General features: G+C 54.3%; 11 protein-coding genes across 11 annotated transcripts; 5 read left to right on the top strand and 6 right to left on the bottom strand.

Moving 5' to 3' along the window:
- Positions 1 to 1,511: 1,511 nt before the first annotated feature.
- Positions 1,512 to 1,973, bottom strand: G647_01186 (uncharacterized protein; the record flags this gene model as incomplete). The annotated part of the gene is made up of 1 exon (XM_008724587.1): positions 1,512 to 1,973. The coding sequence occupies one exon, from the start codon at positions 1,971 to 1,973 to the stop codon at positions 1,512 to 1,514; it is 462 nt and encodes a 153-aa protein (XP_008722809.1).
- A 1,458-nt stretch (positions 1,974 to 3,431) lies between these two features.
- Positions 3,432 to 4,540, bottom strand: G647_01185 (uncharacterized protein; the record flags this gene model as incomplete). The annotated part of the gene is made up of 3 exons (XM_008724586.1): positions 3,432 to 3,724; positions 3,771 to 4,272; positions 4,319 to 4,540. 3 exons carry the CDS (start codon positions 4,538 to 4,540, stop codon positions 3,432 to 3,434), a joined length of 1,017 nt encoding a protein of 338 aa, XP_008722808.1.
- Positions 4,541 to 4,916: 376 nt separating this feature from the next.
- Positions 4,917 to 6,427, top strand: G647_01184 (uncharacterized protein; the record flags this gene model as incomplete). Its single annotated transcript, XM_008724585.1, has 3 exons — positions 4,917 to 6,005; positions 6,053 to 6,274; positions 6,338 to 6,427. 3 exons carry the CDS (start codon positions 4,917 to 4,919, stop codon positions 6,425 to 6,427), a joined length of 1,401 nt encoding a protein of 466 aa, XP_008722807.1.
- Positions 6,428 to 7,781: 1,354 nt separating this feature from the next.
- On the top strand, positions 7,782 to 8,795 carry G647_01183 (uncharacterized protein; the record flags this gene model as incomplete). Its single annotated transcript, XM_008724584.1, has 1 exon — positions 7,782 to 8,795. The coding sequence occupies one exon, from the start codon at positions 7,782 to 7,784 to the stop codon at positions 8,793 to 8,795; it is 1,014 nt and encodes a 337-aa protein (XP_008722806.1).
- A 70-nt stretch (positions 8,796 to 8,865) lies between these two features.
- Positions 8,866 to 10,671, bottom strand: G647_01182 (uncharacterized protein; the record flags this gene model as incomplete). The annotated part of the gene is made up of 2 exons (XM_008724583.1): positions 8,866 to 9,586; positions 9,632 to 10,671. The coding sequence occupies 2 exons, from the start codon at positions 10,669 to 10,671 to the stop codon at positions 8,866 to 8,868; spliced, it is 1,761 nt and encodes a 586-aa protein (XP_008722805.1).
- A 304-nt stretch (positions 10,672 to 10,975) lies between these two features.
- On the bottom strand, positions 10,976 to 12,031 carry G647_01181 (uncharacterized protein; the record flags this gene model as incomplete). The annotated part of the gene is made up of 1 exon (XM_008724582.1): positions 10,976 to 12,031. One exon carries the CDS (start codon positions 12,029 to 12,031, stop codon positions 10,976 to 10,978), a length of 1,056 nt encoding a protein of 351 aa, XP_008722804.1.
- Positions 12,032 to 12,563: 532 nt separating this feature from the next.
- G647_01180 (thioredoxin reductase) lies at positions 12,564 to 13,643 on the top strand (the record flags this gene model as incomplete). The annotated part of the gene is made up of 1 exon (XM_008724581.1): positions 12,564 to 13,643. The coding sequence occupies one exon, from the start codon at positions 12,564 to 12,566 to the stop codon at positions 13,641 to 13,643; it is 1,080 nt and encodes a 359-aa protein (XP_008722803.1).
- A 174-nt stretch (positions 13,644 to 13,817) lies between these two features.
- G647_01179 (uncharacterized protein) lies at positions 13,818 to 15,211 on the bottom strand (the record flags this gene model as incomplete). The annotated part of the gene is made up of 3 exons (XM_008724580.1): positions 13,818 to 14,627; positions 14,675 to 15,103; positions 15,155 to 15,211. 3 exons carry the CDS (start codon positions 15,209 to 15,211, stop codon positions 13,818 to 13,820), a joined length of 1,296 nt encoding a protein of 431 aa, XP_008722802.1.
- A 1,114-nt stretch (positions 15,212 to 16,325) lies between these two features.
- Positions 16,326 to 17,025, bottom strand: G647_01178 (uncharacterized protein; the record flags this gene model as incomplete). The annotated part of the gene is made up of 3 exons (XM_008724579.1): positions 16,326 to 16,503; positions 16,553 to 16,950; positions 16,999 to 17,025. The coding sequence occupies 3 exons, from the start codon at positions 17,023 to 17,025 to the stop codon at positions 16,326 to 16,328; spliced, it is 603 nt and encodes a 200-aa protein (XP_008722801.1).
- A 336-nt stretch (positions 17,026 to 17,361) lies between these two features.
- Positions 17,362 to 17,923, top strand: G647_01177 (mitochondria fission 1 protein; the record flags this gene model as incomplete). The annotated part of the gene is made up of 3 exons (XM_008724578.1): positions 17,362 to 17,399; positions 17,450 to 17,543; positions 17,594 to 17,923. 3 exons carry the CDS (start codon positions 17,362 to 17,364, stop codon positions 17,921 to 17,923), a joined length of 462 nt encoding a protein of 153 aa, XP_008722800.1.
- Positions 17,924 to 18,563: 640 nt separating this feature from the next.
- On the top strand, positions 18,564 to 19,975 carry G647_01176 (uncharacterized protein; the record flags this gene model as incomplete). The annotated part of the gene is made up of 3 exons (XM_008724577.1): positions 18,564 to 18,674; positions 18,723 to 19,141; positions 19,189 to 19,975. The coding sequence occupies 3 exons, from the start codon at positions 18,564 to 18,566 to the stop codon at positions 19,973 to 19,975; spliced, it is 1,317 nt and encodes a 438-aa protein (XP_008722799.1).
- Between the last annotated feature and the right edge of the window lie 541 nt (positions 19,976 to 20,516).

Here is a 20,516-nt window from a genome sequence, read left to right as displayed (position 1 = left end):
GATCCTCCCTGCGGCATTTGACATGGCGCAGTCCCAGGGCAGTTTGCCTCGTAGGCTGTAGGATCCAATCCTTCTTCAGGTCTTGTCACTCATCTTTGACTGGGGCTCGGCTGAGCACAACGGTCAAGGCTCTGGTTGGCGAGGTAAATACATCAGGATTAGGCTAGACGTCAGTCAGTGAGGTCCGAGGCGGAGGAATAGCGGCGGTCGATGGTCCTTGACCTCTTGCTACCAGCAGATATTGGGCGATTCAAAGATCTTAGGGCCCCAAAGCTCATTCCGTGGTAGCGTTACCAGCCCTGCGGATTCCACTGCAGTGGAGCTAAGATGGGGCCATGCAAGTCACTCACGGAAAGTCAGCGCTTGCAACCGAATGACCAATGGGTCAAGTAAAAGCGGCCGTGCGTACTATGTTAAGGCAAGCCGCATGATTCATTCAGGTGGTTCTTTCCAGAAAGAGCGAGGGCGAAAAGCCAGAGGAGGCTCTGCTGATATCTGACACGGCGAATCCTCTGTTCTCTGTGCTTCTGTTGTGTCTACGGGAAACCCACGCGGTCTGGCAAACAATCCGCAGATGCGACATCCTCAATGATGGAAGACTCTACTCCGTACCAGGTCACCATAATCACATTAGCCAGCTGAGATGTCTCAGCGCCCCGTACAGTTGTTGAACACCGGTGTTGCTCTGCGTCGCAAGGTCGTTATTCGGCCGACCACAATGAAGACGTAGCGTGAAAAAGAAGAATGCACGTTTGTCCGGTGATGGACCAAGAGGACTCTTGAGGATGGTCATTTGGAAGAGCAAAGAGGAACGGAACCATTGGTGTTGGAGTGGGCAACATCAGAGAACAAGAATTGCAAGCAACAGGAGAAGCTTGGCCACCGGGTCGCGAAGCCTAAAGCTGAGCCGCCTAAAGCTGAACCGCCTAAAGCTGAACCGCCTAAAGCTGAGCCGCGATGCTACTGTAGACTTTGGGCGAGCTCCTACATGCAGTACCTAATGTAGGTAGGGAGTACGCATGCGGCTCCCCGGATCCCAGCTCTGCGTGCCTAACGTGCATTCTGCAGACACATTCAGCCCCATTGACGCCTACGTTCTGGATACTCTTGCCACGGCCACGAGAACAGAGGTCTCAACGCAACACCTGAACCCTGCTCTTGCCAATAGGACATACATCAGGGCAATCGTCGCAGCATTCTACTCGTGCAGCTATAGTCACCTCTGCTCCTTGGTCCGTTCCAGACCTCCATCGTCAAAGCGTCGGGAACTAGAGGGCCAGGAGCTTTCCAGCCCAAGATGATTTGACATTGCTTTATTCTTACAGCCGTTAACCAAAACGTCTCCGGCTGACCCCATAACGTTACTCCAAAGCTCATCCTGTGGTGTTCCCCCTGACCTGGGATGGATAACTAACTCCAGTCCAAGCCCACGAGCTGGAAATCCAACGTGGCATGCCAGCACGATCTTCAATATGGCGTACCATCTGTGCAGATCTTGCACGGTATCCTCATTACTGACTTGCCATCTTCCCCGTCAAGGCACCCTCAGCAATCTGGATCAGCCGTCGTGCTTCCTCGACTTTCTTGCTGTCGAGGAATTCGAGGATGTGCTGAATCCTGTCACCGGCATCGTTGAAGGTGAATATGAAGATATATTCCCCTTCATAGGACCAGTCGAGATCCGGATCACTAGCCTTTGCCGCTTCCTTGAATTTTGTTCGGCCGGTCGCCCAGACCGTGATTTGATTGTTCCCCTCGTATATCTGCTTGGCTGTGACTGGAATGCCTTCGATAACACGCTGCACGGACTTCATATGGCTCTCGAATTGCTCATTGTTCTTTGCTCCTATTCCCAGCGATGCTGGGGCGAAGGTATGCTGGCAGTCGGCTGTGCGAAGGGCAATGTTGGCCTCATAATCGAGGTCCTTGAAGGTATCTAATAATGCAAGAGCAGTTTGCCGCTGTTTCGACATTTCGAGACTCGTGGTAGATGTTGATGCTGGCCGGGCGAGGTCTTCGGGGAGGTGTTTCTCGACCTGAATTTAAGGGCAAGCCTAAGTCCGCGTTGAACCTATCTCCGATCTACTGTCTTTCAGTCCATTTGCTTGGTCACACGGTGATCCAATCAACGAGATAGGACGAGACGAGACGGACGGGAATGAGAACGGACCCTGCTGAGCTGAAAGTTCTGGCCACGAAGGGTGAAGAGAGCTGCCGATCGGAACCTGCACTCAGGCATTATGATAAAGGGTTGATATCGTTCGGAGGGCTCGAACAGAAACTGCAACAAATGCCATAACCATGAAGTAGGTACTCTTAGATCTCTTGCTTCTGGGAAGGGAGGGTTTCGTGCCAAGCGCTTCGACGAAAGACTTTCATAGTCTACAAGCAAATCGCTGGACTTCGCGAATCATTCTGCTAATGACTGGGTTGATCAACCTACCTCACGGTACATCGAGAACACCTCGTTACATCTGACCGACACACGACGTGCCGCCTTTCTTTATCGTTGCTGATAACCGGTGAAAAGCTCGAGGCATAGGGAGTGTGGGAGTTACGTGTGCTCCGTCTGTAGTGACACCTGTGTGAGTGATCTGTGAGTGATGGGTGATTGATCTCCGACTCAAGAGGTATGACATCATGGAGGTTAACACCGCGTACGCGCCGAGAACGCGCACGAACGCGTCGCTTCGCACAGCGCCAAAATAGATGAGTTGTAGTGCCAGATCAGTTTGCTTCATCGCAAGTCTACATTGCGGCGATCATCTACTATGCCTCCCTTGCTGGAGCTCTCTACGGTGCGTCTCTCTGCCTGCTTCTCCTCTCAAACCGCCATATAAAGTCCTCCGGACCTTCCACCTTACCACACCAGCCTAGTGCTCTAAACTCCAGTCCCGTGTAACGGAGATTTCCCGGTCAAACATGGGTTTGCATGGTTTTGTCTTTCAGCGGTTTCCATCATCATGCGGGACAACATACCCTTCTGCAGCAATGTGACCAAAGGAGCTGGGGACATTATAGTCAGGGACTTGCTCCCGCTCTGGTGTCCCGGCCAGCCGTATCTCGAAGTGGCTTTTTGGCAATGTTAGAAAAGCGGGCTTAAAACGAAATGGCAATAATGTGCTGGTATGCTTGCTCACGCATGGAACATTTCACGCCCTTTCGGCCGTCAGCGACTCGCTGGACATTCATTTACAAGCACCGCCAGGAGTTATCCCGTTGGACGTCCAGCAATTCTGTGCAAGCTGGTCAACAATGGAAGAGCCGTCGCTGATCTACTGTTTTCCGTACGAAGAGAAGGCTTCTGTGCTACCAGAATACTTGGTACTGGCGAATAGTCGGAGACCGAAGCAATTTACAAGAAGAGGCACCACACTTGATTTTAGCTCTCTCTCAACACCGGAAGATTGGCTTTATTGCTCACTGGCTTGTTATAGGACAAACCGCGTTCCTACTGTCGACGGAGCCAGCCTTCCGGGCATCACCCTTTCGATCTCATACTTCGCCCTCCATCCCGAACAATGGCCAGGCATCAGCACTCGAGGATTCAGCCCGTTAAGCTCCGCCACAGTATCTTTGATCCATGCTTCGTTTGGCCCAACAAGGTGGTAGCCCCCGATCACTGCATATAGCGGGACATTGCCACCAGCCAACTGCAAGGCGTGCTTGACTACATTCACCACTCCGGCATGGCTACATCCCGTGAAGACTACCAACCCCTTGCCTGCGGTATCATCAGCCTTGACCTGAGAAGGGAGTGCGGCTCTTACCCTCCACGTTACACATGAGAAAGCGCTCGTCCAAAATCAGCTCGTCACTTTCCCAGCTGTTTGTCTCTGGGTTGAACCTCATCCCACGCTGAAATCCCCTCTCATACGGAGTGACACGCGGGATCTCGCCGGAAACAAGAAACATATCCTCTAGAATGGAGTGCGGCTGATCGTTTTTCACCACCTTGGCTCCAGCGGCCTCGATTTCTTCGAACGTCGGGTCTTTCTCAAGCGAAACAGGACCAAAAGGCCCCAGAAATCCACGGTATGTCGGTCGGTTTGGATGAAGGTCGACAGGAACGCCTGTTGTTCCCTTTGCCTCGTTAATCATAGACACTGCTTTCAACATGCCTCCTGAATGGTCACGGTGCCAGTGAGAAAGTTGGATCCATTCGACAGACCCAAGCTGGGCTCTCAGCCGTTTGGCATTAAGTTCCCAGATATGCTCTTCGGGTGCTGTGTCGAACAAGACAGTATGGCGCTTGTCGCCCTTCATCGCCGTCTAGGACAAAGTCAGCTACAGCAGCTCACTGGTGCCAGATCCTTACAATCATCAATGACAATCCATGGGCACCACAGCACACATTGTCAAGTCGGATCTCGAACTTGGACTCGCCTCTGCTCCCCTCCGGCAATGGCGCTCTAAGGGCCACATCTGCCAGCTGACCAACGACCTTTAGGTCGGGGTGCTGGTATGAAGAGATGGGGTCGACCTCGTTATCAACAATCACCAGGATCTCAAGCGAGTCGATCTCATCGAGCGCAGCCATGATTCCAACGAACTGCTGATGTGGTGGTTCGGGGGGCTTTCAGCGACGCGGATGCACGGATATCAGCTACAGCGCTTGGCGACGTCCCTTGGCAGGCGTCCACGAACCTTCGCCTCGATCGATGTGTCCGTGTTAGTGCCTCTTTAAGTTGTCAACAACGAGTATACCTATGCGATGTTGTCCGAAAGTATGACGATTTGGCGATTCGGGATCTGTCACGCGGTGTTGGTGCTTGTGACACATGTGCTGCTGGTACGATGTGTCGGGGGCCTGAATTGGACGCCTCGCGAGGACGGCATGAATAGACCCTCCCCTTAATAGATGGCCAAGTTCCCAGTCCAGATCGATATGCAGGCTCTTTTTATTCCAACGAAGCATGGATCACGAGCTGGCGAATCTCAAAGCCTTGTTGTTGCCGGATGAAATCCTTACAAAGAATTCGTCTGGCTACGAAGAAGAGTCCAGAACTTGGGCGGTTCAGGCGAACCGACATCCTACGACTGTGGTCATTCCGAAGACCGTCGAAACGCTCAGCAAGATCATCTCTTACGTGAGTCGCACCAGTCTCGACATCGGCATCCGCTGTACTGGTATCGGAAATGCCACGGCGAAGGACGTCTTGATCTCCTTGTCGGAATTCAAGTCATTCTCATTCGATCCGCATGAGGAGACAATTGTCTTTGACGCCGGTCATTGCTGGGGGGAGATTGACCAGAAAGTGGAAGAGCAAGCACCTGGCTACGCAGCAGTTAGCGCACGGGTTTCTTATGTTGGTGTCGGCGGCTCTATTCTCCACGGCGGACAGAGCTGGCTGAGCTCTGAGCACGGCCTCTCGTCCGATCCACAGAACTTACTCGACGCTCAAGTGGTCAAGATGGATGGCAGCCTTGTCTGGGCAAGCAATGAGCCGGATCTTCTTTGGGCATTGCGTGGCGGAGGTGGTGGCTTCGGAGTGGTCACCGCCTACAAGATGCGGGTGTACAAGTACCCTTCTTCTATATTCAGCGGGCAGATTATTTACCCTCCCGAAGCACTGCACAATGTTGCTCGAGAGACTGCCGCGTTTGCGTCACGATGCAGCGATCCCAAGATGGCTCTGCATTTATACTGTCTCGATATGACTGCGGGGACTTACGCCGGGAAGGAACCCAAACCCGGATTGGCATTCTTCGTATTCGATGCCAATGGTCCTGAGCACGGCAAAGGCCCAGGTGGATTCAAGTGGGCGTTGGACATACCAGGCGCGGTCGATTTGACCAAGACAATGACCATACAGGAGGTCAACCAGCAGTTTGACCAATCGAAGGCCCCTTTCGGTAAGATCAATACGTGGGGAGCCGGTGTGACCGTTCCAGCCGTCGACGAAGATCTCATCTTGCGCGCCTGGCACTGGTACTTGGACCTCTTGAAGAAGGACCCGAAGTTGGTCATGGGCACATATGTACTGATGGAGGTGATGCAGAAGGTGAGGAAGAACTCAGACACGACGCCTCCCCCACTGACAATGGCCAGGCTGTATATCAATCTGTCGGGTTTCCCAGCCTCGTATCGGCATGGCCGCACACCCAGAATCAGCACAACCTCCAACTGGGTACGGGGGTCGAACCTGGTTCGCCCGAGAGTGACGCTCTGGCCTACAAAGCCATGGCAGAAGGACCGTACGAGATCCGGCCCGGTCATACTGGCGCAGATTACTTTCCGAATTTCATCGAGGATTTTGTCGATCCGAAGAAGGTACGTGACGAATGATCTTCGTTTGTGGCCGTAGGAGCCTCAATGACTGACTGACGACCCCAGGTATTCGGCGTCAACTGGGACAAACTGGTCGAGGTCAAAAGGAGATACGACCCGAACAATAAGCTAGGCGGTCCGTTCGGTCATCAATGACGGTGTGATCTTATGCCCAGACGTGAGCTCCGGGAGCAATTGTGACAGGGTCTCACAGATGCCTTACGGCTGGGAGCGAGCGTCTTGACCTTTCATGGATAGGACAATATCCATTCGAGCTCTGGTAGTGATGGAATCTGAATACGATATCGGCATCCCTTGTCCCCTGCTGACCGAGAAACCCCGCGCCACCTCTTCTTCTACTCATAACAATCCCTCTCGACCATGTCTGCGTGTGCTCGTGGCCTGCAATGCAGTCCCTTCAAGCCAGTAATATGGAAATGGACGACCACGAGGTAACCATACATGTTGACCGAGCGGTGTCTGCATTGCAAGTCGTGCCACAGACATGTAGTGTCGGTATTGTCATAATCGAGATACCTGCAACACGATTCCTGCAGACTCAAGACATCACAATGAGAGTACTGTAGAACATCATCGGCTACACTCCTAGTGAAGCGCAGCGTGGGCCTCGAAGTTTGATCGGAAGAGAGCGATGTTCATTGTGCACGTGAGGGCGTTCACTTCCTCCGGTCCAGACTCGCGAAATTACGTTGAGTGAAGTCCTCGTCAGGTTTGCCCTAGCCCATGAGACATCCAGTTCCCGGCGTCGTCGAGACGATCGAGAAGACTCGCAGAGCGACGTTGATAGAATGGACCTCCTTCAATCAAAGGAAGGTATCCCGCCGTTCATGGGTGGGCGAGGCAGAAATATCGCCTATGTAATTAGACTGGGAAGCGAAGAAGGGAATACTCTCTCCGTCTTCGTTGAAAGACACTTTCATGCACATCTCTCTCTGCTGCGTTGCTCCCGACCATGACAGTGCATTGAACATGTATGGCTACGCCAGGTGATCACAGTGCCTACCGCAAGCTCATGGGACCGTGACTCGAATTACAGAGAAGACGCTGCGAAATCCGTCCTGTCACCCGGTACAGTATCAGGAGATGAAGATAAGCTTCTTAGGCCTGGACATGTGAATGATCGACAGTCAAGAAACTCGTCTCAGATATCGACGACTACGTGATACTTTACTGGGCACATGTACCGTGGACCGTGGACCTCACTACCTCCCACATTGTCCGCCGTACGGTCCTCGTACTTGGAGAACGCAATCCAATCCCATTCCATTCCATCGCATCGCCGAGGTCGGGCATGTTCCGTGATGGATGGCAAAGGGAATCTCCAAACTTCCCCAACTCCGTCAAATATGTAAACAGTACTCCGTAGACTGTACGGATGTAAGTATGGCCAGACCAAAGTGACACCCCGAATCGCATCGACGACCACGCCTCCGGTTCGATCTGAAACTGCCGTGTCGTACTCTACCCTCACCATTCCGAGTGGGCAACAATGAGAATCACACTCGAAAAGGCCGGGCGTCTCGCCGACGACGCCCTCCGGCGCATAGGCTACCCGGCCGCTGACATCCCCACGATCCGCGACCACCTCCTGGACAGCGAGCTCCGGGGCTACGGCATCGCGGGACTGGCGCGGATACTGAGCATCGCCGACCGACTTGCCGCGCGGTCGGCGGGGTCTTTCGCGCCGGCATCGTCATCATCCATCACCGTCACATCGCAATCGGCCACGACGGCGCAACTGGACGGCCACGACGCGCTGGGCTACCTGGTGGCGCACGAGGCGACGAGGGTGGCGATCGCCAAGGCCAAAGCCGAGGGGATTGCGGCCGTGGGCGCCCACAACACGTACTACACGGGCATGCTGTCGTACTACGCCGAGATGGCGGCGGCGGCCGACCTGGTGACCATCATCGCGTCCAACTGCAGTCCGTGGGTGGCGCCCGAGGGCACGTACAAGCCGCTGGTGGGCACGAACCCGTTCTGCATCGGCGTGCCCACGGCGGGGGGCGGCGTGCCACCCATCATCTACGACATCGGCACGTCGCGCATCATCCACGCCCAGGTCCTCCTGGCCATGCGCAAGGGCGAGCAACTCCCGCCGGACACGGCGTGGGACGAGCATGGCAACATGACCACGGTGCCCGAGGAGGCCCTGAAGGGCGCGCTAGCCGTGTGGGCCGGCGCAAAGGGCAGTGGGCTGGCCATTGCCGTGCAGTTGCTGGGCATTCTCGCCGGGTCGCCGGCGTTGCCGCCCGACCTTGAAGATTTCGGGTTTTTCATCATGGCCATCGACCCCGCGAAGTTCAGGCCGATGGGCGATTTCAAACGCGAGGTCGGCAACCTGATCACGGCGTTTCACACGGCCCCGTCCATGACGGGGAGCGCGCTGAGGTTGCCGTTTGAACGGTCCAACCGTCGCAGGGCAGAGACGAGAGCGGCTGGATATTTGGAAGTGGATGACATTGTAGTGGAGAAGCTGGAGAAGTTGATCTCAGCCCAGTGACCCTGGACTCTTTTCTCATACTGATCGTTCTTCACCCCGTCATAACTAAGGGTACTCGTTAGGGTACCCCCTACCGTGAAGCGTGCAATGCATTCTTGGCCTTCACGTACGGCCGATAGACAGGATCCCACATCTGCGCCTCCACCCACTCCTGCAACTCGTCGTCAGATTGCGGAATGTCCCGAGTCTGGGCCAACCCTTGCTCCTCTGCACATCGAATCACCGCCATTGCAATCTTGACACTGACTGACCTGGCGTGCTCCACATCTGGCACCAGAGCCTTCCCCGGATCGTTCATCGCGGGAGCCTCTCTGGCCAATGCCGACACCGCTGCCACGAGCATCTTGTCCGTCATCAACTTGGCCTTGCAGAGAACACCGCCGAGCCCGATGCCCGGGAAACAGACCGAATTGTTGCATTCCGCCACCTCAATCTCCTTGCCATTGTACTTGACGGGCGGGAACGGCGAGCCCGTGGCCACCAAAGCACGGCCGTCGGTCCAGTGAATGAGATCTTCGGGTTTGGCTTCGTGCAGCTTCGTCGGGTTGCTCAGTGGCAGGATAATCGGCCTGTCCACGTGCTTCGCCATTTCTTGAACGACTTCCTTCGTGAACGAGCCAGGTTTTGTTGAAGTTCCGATCAAGACATGCGGTTTCACCTCGGCGACGACGGACTGCAGAGACTTGGTGTCTTTCCCCTCCCACTCTGCCGCCTTGCGTGCGTAGGGTTTCTGGGCGATGGAAAGCGTGTCATTCATGTTGTCGAGCAGGAGCCCAGGCTTGTCCACGCACCTGAGACGGTTAGCACGGTCACCCAGGTATGCACTTGTAACTCACCATATCTGATTCGCGACCTCTTCCTTGCTCTTTTTCGATTCAGTGGCAATAGCTGTCTGCACCTGCTCTGCAATCCCACAGCCAGCAGATCCAGCACCAAAGAGTACCACTCTCAGATCGGTCATCTTTACTCGATTGATATGTAGTCCGGCCATGATCGCCGCGAGCGTCACACACCCCGTCCCTTGAATGTCATCGTTGAAGACAGTATACTCGGTCTGATATCTGTCCAACAATCTTCGCGCATTCGTCAGGCCGAAATCTTCAAAGTGAATATAAGCGTTCGGGTACAGCTTCTTCGCCGTCCTCATGAACTTGTCGACAAAATCGTCATAGCTTTGCCCTCGAACCCGTGCGAAACGATGCCCCAGATAGAGATCGTCGTTCAACAGCTCCTCGTTGTTGGTACCAGTGTCAAGCACGACGGGCAGCGTTCTGTCAGGGTGCAATCCAGCGCAAATCGTCATGAGAGCCAACTTGGCCACACTGATCAGGATTCCTCCAATACCTTGGTCGCCGATGCCCAAAATCTGCTCTCCGTCACTAACGACTATGTAGTCCACGCCGCCGTCAGGCTCACCTTCTCGCACGAACTTGCTCAGCCGCTCCTCGACTTCTTCTGGATGCTTGATGCTGAGGAAGCAACCGTCGGGTCTGCGGAAGATCCGGGAATAATTCTGGATTGCGTCCCCCTCGGTGGGCGTATAGATGATGCTGAACATCTCCCGCAAATGGTCTTGGATCAGTCGATAATACAGCACCGAGTTCTGCTCGGCCATTGAGGTCATGAACGTGTTCTTGGCGAGGTCATTTGGTTGTGCCGAGTACTGCTGATAAGCCCGATCGACTTGCTCGTCCAGTGTTTGGATATTGGTTGGAAGGAGGCCCTTCAGATGGAAGTCCACCCGTTCTTGCGATGTGAAACATGTTCCCTTGTTGTAGAAGGGATTATCGAGGAGTAGGCGGCCAGAGAAAGGTACTTCGAGCGGACCTTTCTGAGCAAGTGGGAGGTGCTCGAATTTCTTCTTCCCGTGTGTCATGGTGGCCAACGACCGCCCAAGGTGGTGTCGCGTTCGTGAAGCGAGCATTTGCACAGTGAAGTGGTAGAAGAGACTTTGCTGGGAAATTGCAGACGATGATGTCAAACACGACCCGAACAAGCTCTAAGCAAGCCGCATAATGCATAGACACTGCATGCGCCGTTGATTGGGCGGCGGATTTCATGTCCGGGCGTGTGGAGCTGTAGCCCAGTTGGGGGCCAACGCACGCCGCATCCAACAACCATCATTGCCACTGCCTCCCCTGATGGGCAACGATGGCGAGAATGAAATGCAGTGGGCGTTATCAAGCATCCACCTGGTCAAAGAACTCGTTGGCCATAATATTCACGACCATGGCAACCTCGTCAAGAGATCGCACCACCTTGACGTCGTCCGGAATGCCCTTTAACTGGTCCTCCTCGCGGGCAAGGTGAAGTGCTTCCCAGCCTGCATTTGCTGCTCCGACATAGTCCTTCGAGTATTCGTCTCCCACATGAATGCGCATCCTCTTCGCGCTATCGATCCGATACTTGACAGCCGACGCGGTCTTCCAAAATTGACTTCGAAGACTTTCCGCTGGATTGATTTCGATGCTCTGTTCGCCTCGAGACAGGCCCGTAGGATGAGCAAGCACCTCGGCGTGGTCCCAGATGCCACCGCTCGGCTTCTCGGCGTCTGCATCGTAGCTCGTACTGACGATATCAAAGTCGTTGCTGATATTGTAATATCCCCGAAAGACAGATTCAAGAGGTGTCCCCGAGGTATCGCCCGCAGCTTCGCGGGCCATTCTTGTCACGTCTTGAAAGTTGGGAAGCGCAGACGGGCCTACGCGAAAACCCAGGTCACGCAGCACCACGGTCACTCGCGGATCAGAGTTTGTGACGACACCAGTAAGGACGATCGGTCCATCTGGGTCAGTGAATCGTCTCTTCAGCGCAGCCATGCTTTGCAGAAAGGGCTTTACGTCGGGGAACGGTTCATATGCAGCGCCGGATGAAAAGTGCTGGTAGAGTGCTGAGCCCAGGTTAGACGGGAGAGCTGATTCTCCTCCCTCAACAACTTGACTGAATGCTTGCTTAACGAGCAGATGCCACCAGACCTCGGGACTCTCAAGCTTGTTCTTGCCATAGTTGGGATATGCGCTGTTGTGATGCTTGAAGGATTTCCTGAAGGCCTGGTCCAGCTCTTTGGGATCGATCTTCGCGTCCAGACCGCATTGTTGAGCAACCTGCAAGTACTGCACCGCTACCGGCTGTCGGAAAGTGTACAGTGTGCCCAGCGCATCCAGGGTGACTAGAAACATAGGGAGTCTCTGAGGCTTCACCAAGAGTGTCCTGAATATTGAGCCCAACAGGCCCATTGCTGCAGAGTGTAACTTTGAAGCTTCAGTCTGTGAAGCATAATCTGAAGCCCAACCAAAGCGAGCGAGGCCACGTACAACCAATGAAAGATAGGACAAGTTTGATTTCAGCACCGATGCCGTGATCAGAAGAAGCTCGCGAGTCCTAATTACATGAGCAAGGGCCCAAGGCGCCAGAGGAGTGAGTGGTGCGAGCTTGATTCTCTTTCTGCACCTCGCTTCGACCCGCAACCCGCCGCGGCGATTCTGCGATTCTGCGATTCTGCGATTTGCAATCCCACAAATTTGTCAATCGACGTCGCTGGAATCGCTCGTTAGATCTTTGGACTTTTCCTACTCGCTCCGTATAAGGACTCGGTCTCCTCCGTACTCTCCTTCCAAACCGCCAGAACAACCCGCCAAACTGTTCTACTCGAAGTTCCACCGTCTCTCGCGACCCGTGCGCTCCTCCTTCGGGCTGTCCCTCGCCGCTACGACTGCATCTCTCCAGAAACAGCACTCGCCCACGAGCTTCTCCTCCTCTTCGCGCGCCATGGCGCCGCCTCACACCAAAGTGGCCATCATCGGCTCCGGTCCGGCCGCACACACTGCCGCCATCTACCTGTCTCGAGCCGAACTCAAACCGGTCATGTACGAGGGCATGCTGGCCGGCGGAACGGCCGCGGGAGGCCAATTGACCACCACGACCGACGTGGAGAACTACCCGGGCTTTTCAAAGGGCATTGGCGGCTCCGAACTGATGGACGAGATGAAAGCACAGTCGTTGCGTTTCGGCACCGAGATCATCACCCAAACCATTGCAAGAGTCGACCTCAAATCTCGGCCGTTCCGGCTGTGGAGAGAATACGATGATGCAGAGTCGGACGAACCGGCACATACCGCGGACGCGGTCATCATTGCCACGGGCGCCAACGCCAGGAGATTGAATCTTCCGGGCGAAGAGACATACTGGCAGAACGGCATCTCGGCGTGCGCCGTGTGCGACGGTGCGGTGCCCATTTTCCGCAACAAACCCCTCGTGGTCATTGGCGGCGGGGACTCGGCCGCCGAAGAGGCCATGTTCCTGACAAAGTACGGATCACACGTCACGGTGCTGGTCAGGAAGGATAAGCTGCGCGCGTCCAAGACCATGGCCAAACGGTTGCTCGCGAACCCGAAGGTGACGGTCAAGTTCAACCACGTCGCGGTGGAGGTGCAGGGAGAGAACAAGCCCCGCGGCCTGATGACACATCTCAAGGTCAAGAACGTCGCCACGAATGAAGAAGAAGTGCTGGAAGCGAACGGGCTGTTTTACGCCGTGGGCCACGACCCGGCGACCGCGCTCTTCAAGAACCAGGTCGATACGGATGAGGATGGATACATCCTGACGAAGCCTGGCACCAGCTACACCAGCATACCCGGCGTGTTTGCCGCCGGCGATGTGCAGGACAAGCGGTACCGGCAGGCCATTACGAGCGCTGGAAGCGGCTGCATAGCCGCACTCGAGGCAGAGAAGTACCTGGCAGAATTGGAAGATGACGACGTCCCGGATATCGAGAAGGAGAGCCAGGCCAAGAAGCCGGAGGTAAATGGCGAGGCTGCGCCAGAGTATCGGTCGAATCCGCTGTTATGAGCATGGACAGTCTATGAGTAAAGGGCATAGAGGATAGACATCAATGGAGATTTAAGAGACACTTTCTGAGTTGGGCAATGCTTTTCTTCAAAGTACATGACTTCTAATCAGCGCCCGTCGCTATGCGCAGCAGCCAGTAGTTGTACATGGTCCAGCCTAATATCTACAATCACTTCACCTCCTTCTCAAATACCAGGCAAACGCCGAGCCGTGGATGTCAACCGGATAAGGACTTGGAACTTCAGCCAAACCTGGCCTTGCCACCGGATGCCTGAGGTACACTGCCGCGCATATATTGTGGTTCACTTCGAGGAAGCGCGGAATGAAGGCAAAAGCGCTCATGTAGTCCCGCGGCATCCACGGCGTGGCGTAGGGCTTGGAGTCGTCAACCGGGTTCTCCTGCATCGAACGCAGGGCAGCGTAAAGCTCGTTGTAGTCAGCATCGCTCAGAATGATTTCTTGCTTGGTTTCAGGTGCCGCGGTTTCAACAGACTCTTCCTCAGAAGCCTGTTGCTCGCTGTCCTTGGCCGAAGGGAGTGATGTAGTGCCGGCAGCTTGGTTTTCTCTTCTGATGTTCAGTTGGTGCTGAATCTCCGCGAATTGGGCCTCGAGACTGTCTGTGAGAACAGTCGATGAGCCGGATCGCGAAAGAAGCTTCTTGATGGCCGTGCCAAACGCTCGCAGGTCCTGTTTTCGCTTCGCCCCAATATCTCGTTTCGAAGTGGCTAGGATGCTCTTCGCTCTGGCTCGTAGGTCCTTTAGCACTTCCCGTGGATCTCGATCAACGTCGACCACCTCCTCTTGTTCGATGAGTTCCTCTTCAGCAGGCTGTGACGTGCTCTCTCCTGTAGCATCTTCCTCTCCCTCGCCTTGAACTACGGCCCCCTTTTGCGGGGCTTTGGGAGCGCCAGTTGCCCACATGACTCGTTCGGGATCGACTTGGAACATATCTCCAGGGTTCAGCAGGTAGCCAGGGTACCGCATCTAGGGTCATGTTAGCGTAGCTCACGACAGCGAGCGATAAATCCCACCTGCTTGCCATTCACTTTCACTGCTCCATGCACCACAAATTGCCTCGCTTGTCGAGCACTGCTTGCAAAAAGGGCTCTGAAGATTGCAGTGTCTAACCTCCTTTCCATCGGCGCAAAGGTCATTGACATGTATGGAATAGGGCTGTTCACGCGCTGTTTCCCCTTCTTCTCCAAACCCGAACCTCGCCCAGCAGACTCCCGCGAGCCATCATTTGCGGCGAGGTATGCTGCATCCATGGGAATGACCGAGCGTATCCGCCTGTCGAACATCCGCAGCCACTGCTTTTCTCGAACATGCTCTCCATGGTAGTTGCGGGCCAGTGACTTCGTTGCCCATTTCTGCTTGAAGAAATTATGAAATCGGCCGGAGTAGGGTGTCTGTCGGGCGAGATTGTAGAGATTGTACTTGCTCCATGATTGCCGGACTTTCTGTACGCTGTCAGCAACCTTTCCCGATATATAGTGTTCGCTCTTGCTTACCACGTCGGAGAGAATGTTCTTCTTGACCTTCAGGGGTGTCGGCGCTTTGCGCGGCATGGTCGAGATGACTACTCTTGCTGGTCGAATGCATTGAAGAATCTCGTGCTTTTGCTGCAGCAAAAGACCTAACGGAATGGAACATCATCTCCTTCCGGCATATCTGCACGTGCCGCGCCAATTTGCTTGGCAGTAAACAGTATATATTTCATGCTCCTCGTCCATTCTTCTTGAACCTCCTCATACTTGTAAGTGTCACTACCCGGAGCATAATGTGTTGAGATTTGACCACTAACTTTCTCTAGACCTTGTGGGAGCGACTGAGCTCAAGCATTCAGCCTGCTATGGCGGTGTCCCTGCATTGCACATCGCGGTGGATGTCACCTTCAAGTGTCCTACGGGGCTCTTGTCCGCGCATTTTTTGGCCTTCATCACAACTTTTTCATCATGCATCTTTGCCTTGAGCAAGATCTTGGAGAAGAAGGTAGGTAGGTAGAAGTGGGTGTATCTCCACGATCTCGTTTCGCCTAGTCAGTCGATGGTTGATTTTGAAGTGTGAAGTTCGTGTGACTCCATGCTCTATGCTCCAGCGATTCGGACGCCGACGCCTTTAAAGCAAGAGAAGACCGGAGGATGGGCGTGTATGGGTGTTCGAAGTTTCGCTGTTGTCAGAGCCTATGGACACTCATACATCGAGTCCGCGAAACAGCATCCTCATCGCCTCCGTCCCTGGTGATCAAGGTGATGAGCTGGTCACCTGGAGGCCACGTCTTCAGAAATATCTGACGCAACGGCAGGCTGGCGCTGTCAGCTGCACCAGGGTTCTGACCAGACAATCTTCCATCCCGCCGCAATACTCCACATAGTACTACTGGATACTTACTCTGCCAAACCGGTAGGGTGTGCCGCCCGAAGCGTCGCACACAACACCGTCGCAAGGTACCTGTTATACGAAATGCTCTTCATACAGCAAAGCAAGCACTATCTTCCATGGAAACAGTCACCTTGATCTTGTGTTCTCATTGCACCATGCAGCTACTCTGCGCAATGGTTCATGCCGTCCGGATGCCATTGTGAGATCCAAAACTCTGTATCGTCTCAAATCGTTCGCTCATTCTGCCCAACCCCAAACTCCTCGCTAATGCGCACCCAAAGCAGCATTCACCGAGCCAAATCACCCTTGCATTGTCTGCCAGAAATAGTCTGCATAGAACGATTTCGGAAACTTCGGATCGATGTTGACAACATGTACGTCCCCCTTCTTCTTGTTCGCAATCGTGGCCTTGTTGTAGTTGCCTGCTTCGTCCTGCTCGAGGGTAATGCCCAGAGATCTGTACAGCCATAGTCGCAATCTGTAACTTGTCAGTAAAGTCGAAAAATACTCATACTTGTCAAACATACATGGTGGGATCATCCGCTTCCCTTGACCGTCGTGTGTTCTCATCTCCCTCAACGCCTTGCTCCTCCAAATCCGCGAGCCGCAGCTTCAGCCTTTCGAGCTCGGCTTCTAATCGTTCGCTCTCTGCCTCTAGCTCCGAAGCTTGCTTTGCGATCCGGAATTTCTTCGTGTCGAGCTGGACAATCTCGCTGGCATGTCGGCCGCTATCATGGCTGGAAATTGTTTCTCGGTGCTGAGAGGAGAGAGTCGATAGTTGACGGGACAGCTTCCTCAGGGCGGTCTCTGCGTCTCGAATCCGTAGATCACGCGATTGCTGCAAAGTTGACAAGGAATCATTGACACGCGACAGCGCTGCTTTGTCCGGAGCAATGTTGAAGTTGGAGACGGTAGCGCGGATAAGCTGTGACAATCGTTATTGTCGTCCTCAATGAGCGGCGCGATGACTTACCGTCGCTGGATCTTCGTCGAGAAGCATTTTGAGGGTGGCCTGGAAGTTGTGGACGAGTTCTCAATGCTGTAGTGTTCTTGCATTTCGATGGAGAGATTGTTGACACTGCGCAGTGGTGGTTGCGGGGAGCAACTAAGTTTCTAGGCAACTCGGCGATCCCTAACAGCCTTCCAGAAGCCCCTGCGGGGCCGGGCGCCGTGCCTGAGCCACCTATCAGTAATGCTCAGCCACAGAGGGACCCTGCAGCTTTATATCACTTTGCAGCAGTCGCCAGAAGTGCGTGTCCGGAGGCAACAGCAATCATCCTCGAACCAATTGTTCCGTCGCCCTACAGCATCAGTCACCACAGTCGCAGCGGCCATAATGCCTTCAAACCTACCCTATGCGGCAGATGCAGAAAGGTTTGTTCCAGCAGCTGGGTACCTGAACAGGCGTATCTGACACTTCGCAGTCCTTTGAAGCCTGCCGAACTCCAAGTCCTTCGCGCGCAGTATGAGAAGGAAGGCGAGTACGTAGGAGTCCAAACAAAATTCAACTATGCTTGGGTATGCTAGTGGCTCTGCGACACGCGGTGAACCTCACTAACGACTCCCAGGGCTTGATCAAGTCGAATCAACGAGGCGAACAACAGCTGGGCGTCCAATTACTCTCGGATATCTTCAAGACGACACCGGAGCGGAGGAGAGAATGTCTATACTATCTGGCACTGGGGAACTACAAGTTGGGAAACTATGCTGAAGCCCGACGGTACAACGATCTGCTGCTGGAGAAGGAGCCTGGGAACCTGCAGGCCAGCAGCTTACAACAACTGATCGACGACAAGGTATCGAGAGAAGGCCTGATGGGTGTTGCAATCATCGGCGGCGTTGCTGTCGCTGCGGGAATCGTCGGAGGCATGTTGATGAGAGGCGCACGGAAGCGGTGATGTTGCGAAGCGCATCGCCTTCTGAATTGTTGTTGTTGTTGTTCGGCCATGCACCGTTTGCTGGGAGAAACTGTACGATAATGGGGTACATAATGGTCACTCAAGGCCTGGCTGGAAGGATAGGAAACGACGCGGAAGCACAAATATGAGTGAACCGAAATAATCACCATCCGAACTGGCCGTCATCAGAGGCAATACAATGCTGAATATCATCCCTTCCCGGTCACTCCGCACTCGTTGTGAACCGAATGTAACAGGTTTGGTTTTATCGATAAAGCTGGGCCGGTGATGCAATGCTGCGGAGTGACACGCATGTAGAACGGAAACCTAGACCTTCTCTTTAATTATTCTCAGATCCTCATTTATATTGCCCGATATCAGTCCATTATAGTCCTAACATTCACCTGTGATCGACAATTCGCCGCACCACTCGACCCTCTTCCCGCCGCAGCCGCCACGTTCCCCAGATAAACCTTGAGCGGCGTGAGCGGCCACAGACACGAACTCTCCGCTCCGCATTGCCAGACCCGAGTCCCTGGTGCGCATGACGCACAGCCTCGCCAAGTGTCTTTCACGCGGCTGATGATCTTCGTCTGCGGCTGGTGATCACATTCGTCCTCTACTCTCACAGTTCGCCACCATGTCGCGAATACAGGGAGAGCGAGTCTTTTGTCATCAGTGCCAGAATGAATGGGACAGAGCGCACGGCGGCCTGATCTGTCCCCGATGCGAAGGCGACTTCACTGAGATCGTAGGTACACCTCAGGCTCGAACGGGGTAAGGCTGATGTTGCAACCAGCTTGAACCAGGTGCGGTTCCATCTACCTTTGACTTCAACAACGAGCCTTCGCCCTCAGCCTCTCCCGAGCCGCCCTTACCACCCCTTGACCCGCTTCGAGACCATAACCCATGGGCCGATACCACGCACAATGACGACAACGGGAATTTCACGACCTTTGAATTCACAAGCAATGGTGGAAGTGGGAGAATGATGTTTAGCACACGAATGTGGAGTCCTGATGGCCGCAATGTACGACTTGACGCCCTGCTTGATTCCCTTGTTGAATATGCAGAGATGGAGGAGTTGCTTACCCGTTTGGTTGAACAGCAGAATCGAGGCGGACCCCTTCCATTCAGCCCATTTGGATTTCCCGCAGGAGAGCCCGGCCCAGGTCTCCATGGCCCTCCACCGCATATGCAGCCTGCAAGCCTCCAGGAGTAAGTTTGACGTATTGTCGAGGAGACCCTCAGCTGATCTGTTGCAGCCTCTTCTCCCTCATTCTACAGTCAATGCAGCCAGGTATGATGCCTGGTCAAGATCCCGACGATCGCCGAAGACTTGGACAACCTCCGTTGCCATTCGACCTCCTCCATCATATGTTGAATCCTGGAAATGCTCGAACTGGCGATGCGGTCTATAGCCAGGAAGCCTTCGACCGCATCATGACGCAGCTGATGGAACAGAACAACGCCGGCAGCGCCCCTCCGCCAGCATCGGAAGACGCGATCCGATCACTCAAGAAGAAGCGGGTAGATAGGGAAATGCTGGGCGACGACGGCAAAGCCGAGTGTTCAATATGCATGGACAACGTCGACCTAGGGCAAGAAGTGACGGTTCTTCCTTGCAACCATTGGTTTCACGGAGAATGCGTGACTTCATGGCTTAAGGAGCATGATACTTGCCCGCACTGCCGAAAACCAATCACCAATTCTGAGGAAGGACAACGTCCCGAAACGTCGAGACGAAGAAGCCGGCGGGCATCTTCAGTATCTAGTCCTCGCGCATACCAACCAGAAGGCAGCCGATACAACCCTGTTACAATTCCAGAAAGCCCCAGCGCGCTCAGGGACGCAAGACAACAATACTACGGAAGACGACGAGACTACGAAACCCATCGTCCTGAGCATCACAGGCATTCGAGCAGCCAGAGTGAGCTTAGGAGGCACGGCTCGAGAAATCATCATGGGGGAAATGGAGGCAGTCGGGGTGGTGGTGGAAACGGTGGTGGCGGAGTGACGGGCTGGATCAGAGACCATTTGCCTTTCTCTTGACGACAGCGGTGTTCAAGAAGGAACTCGAACGGAAGTCTGCTCTGAAATGAGCAGTACAATTCCTTCTATCACGCATGCGTGTGGCGTCACCTCGTAGGCGCAAGACACGAGACATTGCCGGCACCTATCGCCGCCATTGGACCTCTGCTTCATGAAGGCCACTCTCTCCAGCAGGGAAATTGTCCGGGTGGTGGACCGAAAACATGCAACGGAAATCGTGCATAGGCAAGCTGCAGGCGCGAATGCAAGAAGCAAAGTTGGTGCAAGGCCCCGGGCGCCCAGTACTGGGGGTCCGTGTAACAAAGAATGGCTCCTCCGTAGGAGAGGGGCCAGCGCTGAATGTTACGGTTACGGTTCTGGAGGACTGTGTAATGCTGGATAGGTAGAAGAATGCAGTGCAGGCCTCTCACTCCTGATAGTGGCGAGCACTCGACCGCTCAGCTGGCCAATAATTAGATGCACCGCCTCGTTGCTTTCACATGCGCGTGCGTCACATGGCCGTATGGAACTTTCACATGCGAATTTCGGCCGCCAATGCCGT

This window comes from Cladophialophora carrionii (assembly GCF_000365165.1).
Source record: "Cladophialophora carrionii CBS 160.54 unplaced genomic scaffold supercont1.1, whole genome shotgun sequence".
In the NCBI taxonomy this organism is placed as follows: Eukaryota; Fungi; Ascomycota; class Eurotiomycetes; order Chaetothyriales; family Herpotrichiellaceae; genus Cladophialophora; species Cladophialophora carrionii.
The sequence above is the reverse complement of the archived record's forward strand: the minus strand, read 5'-3'. Positions and strand labels throughout refer to the sequence as shown.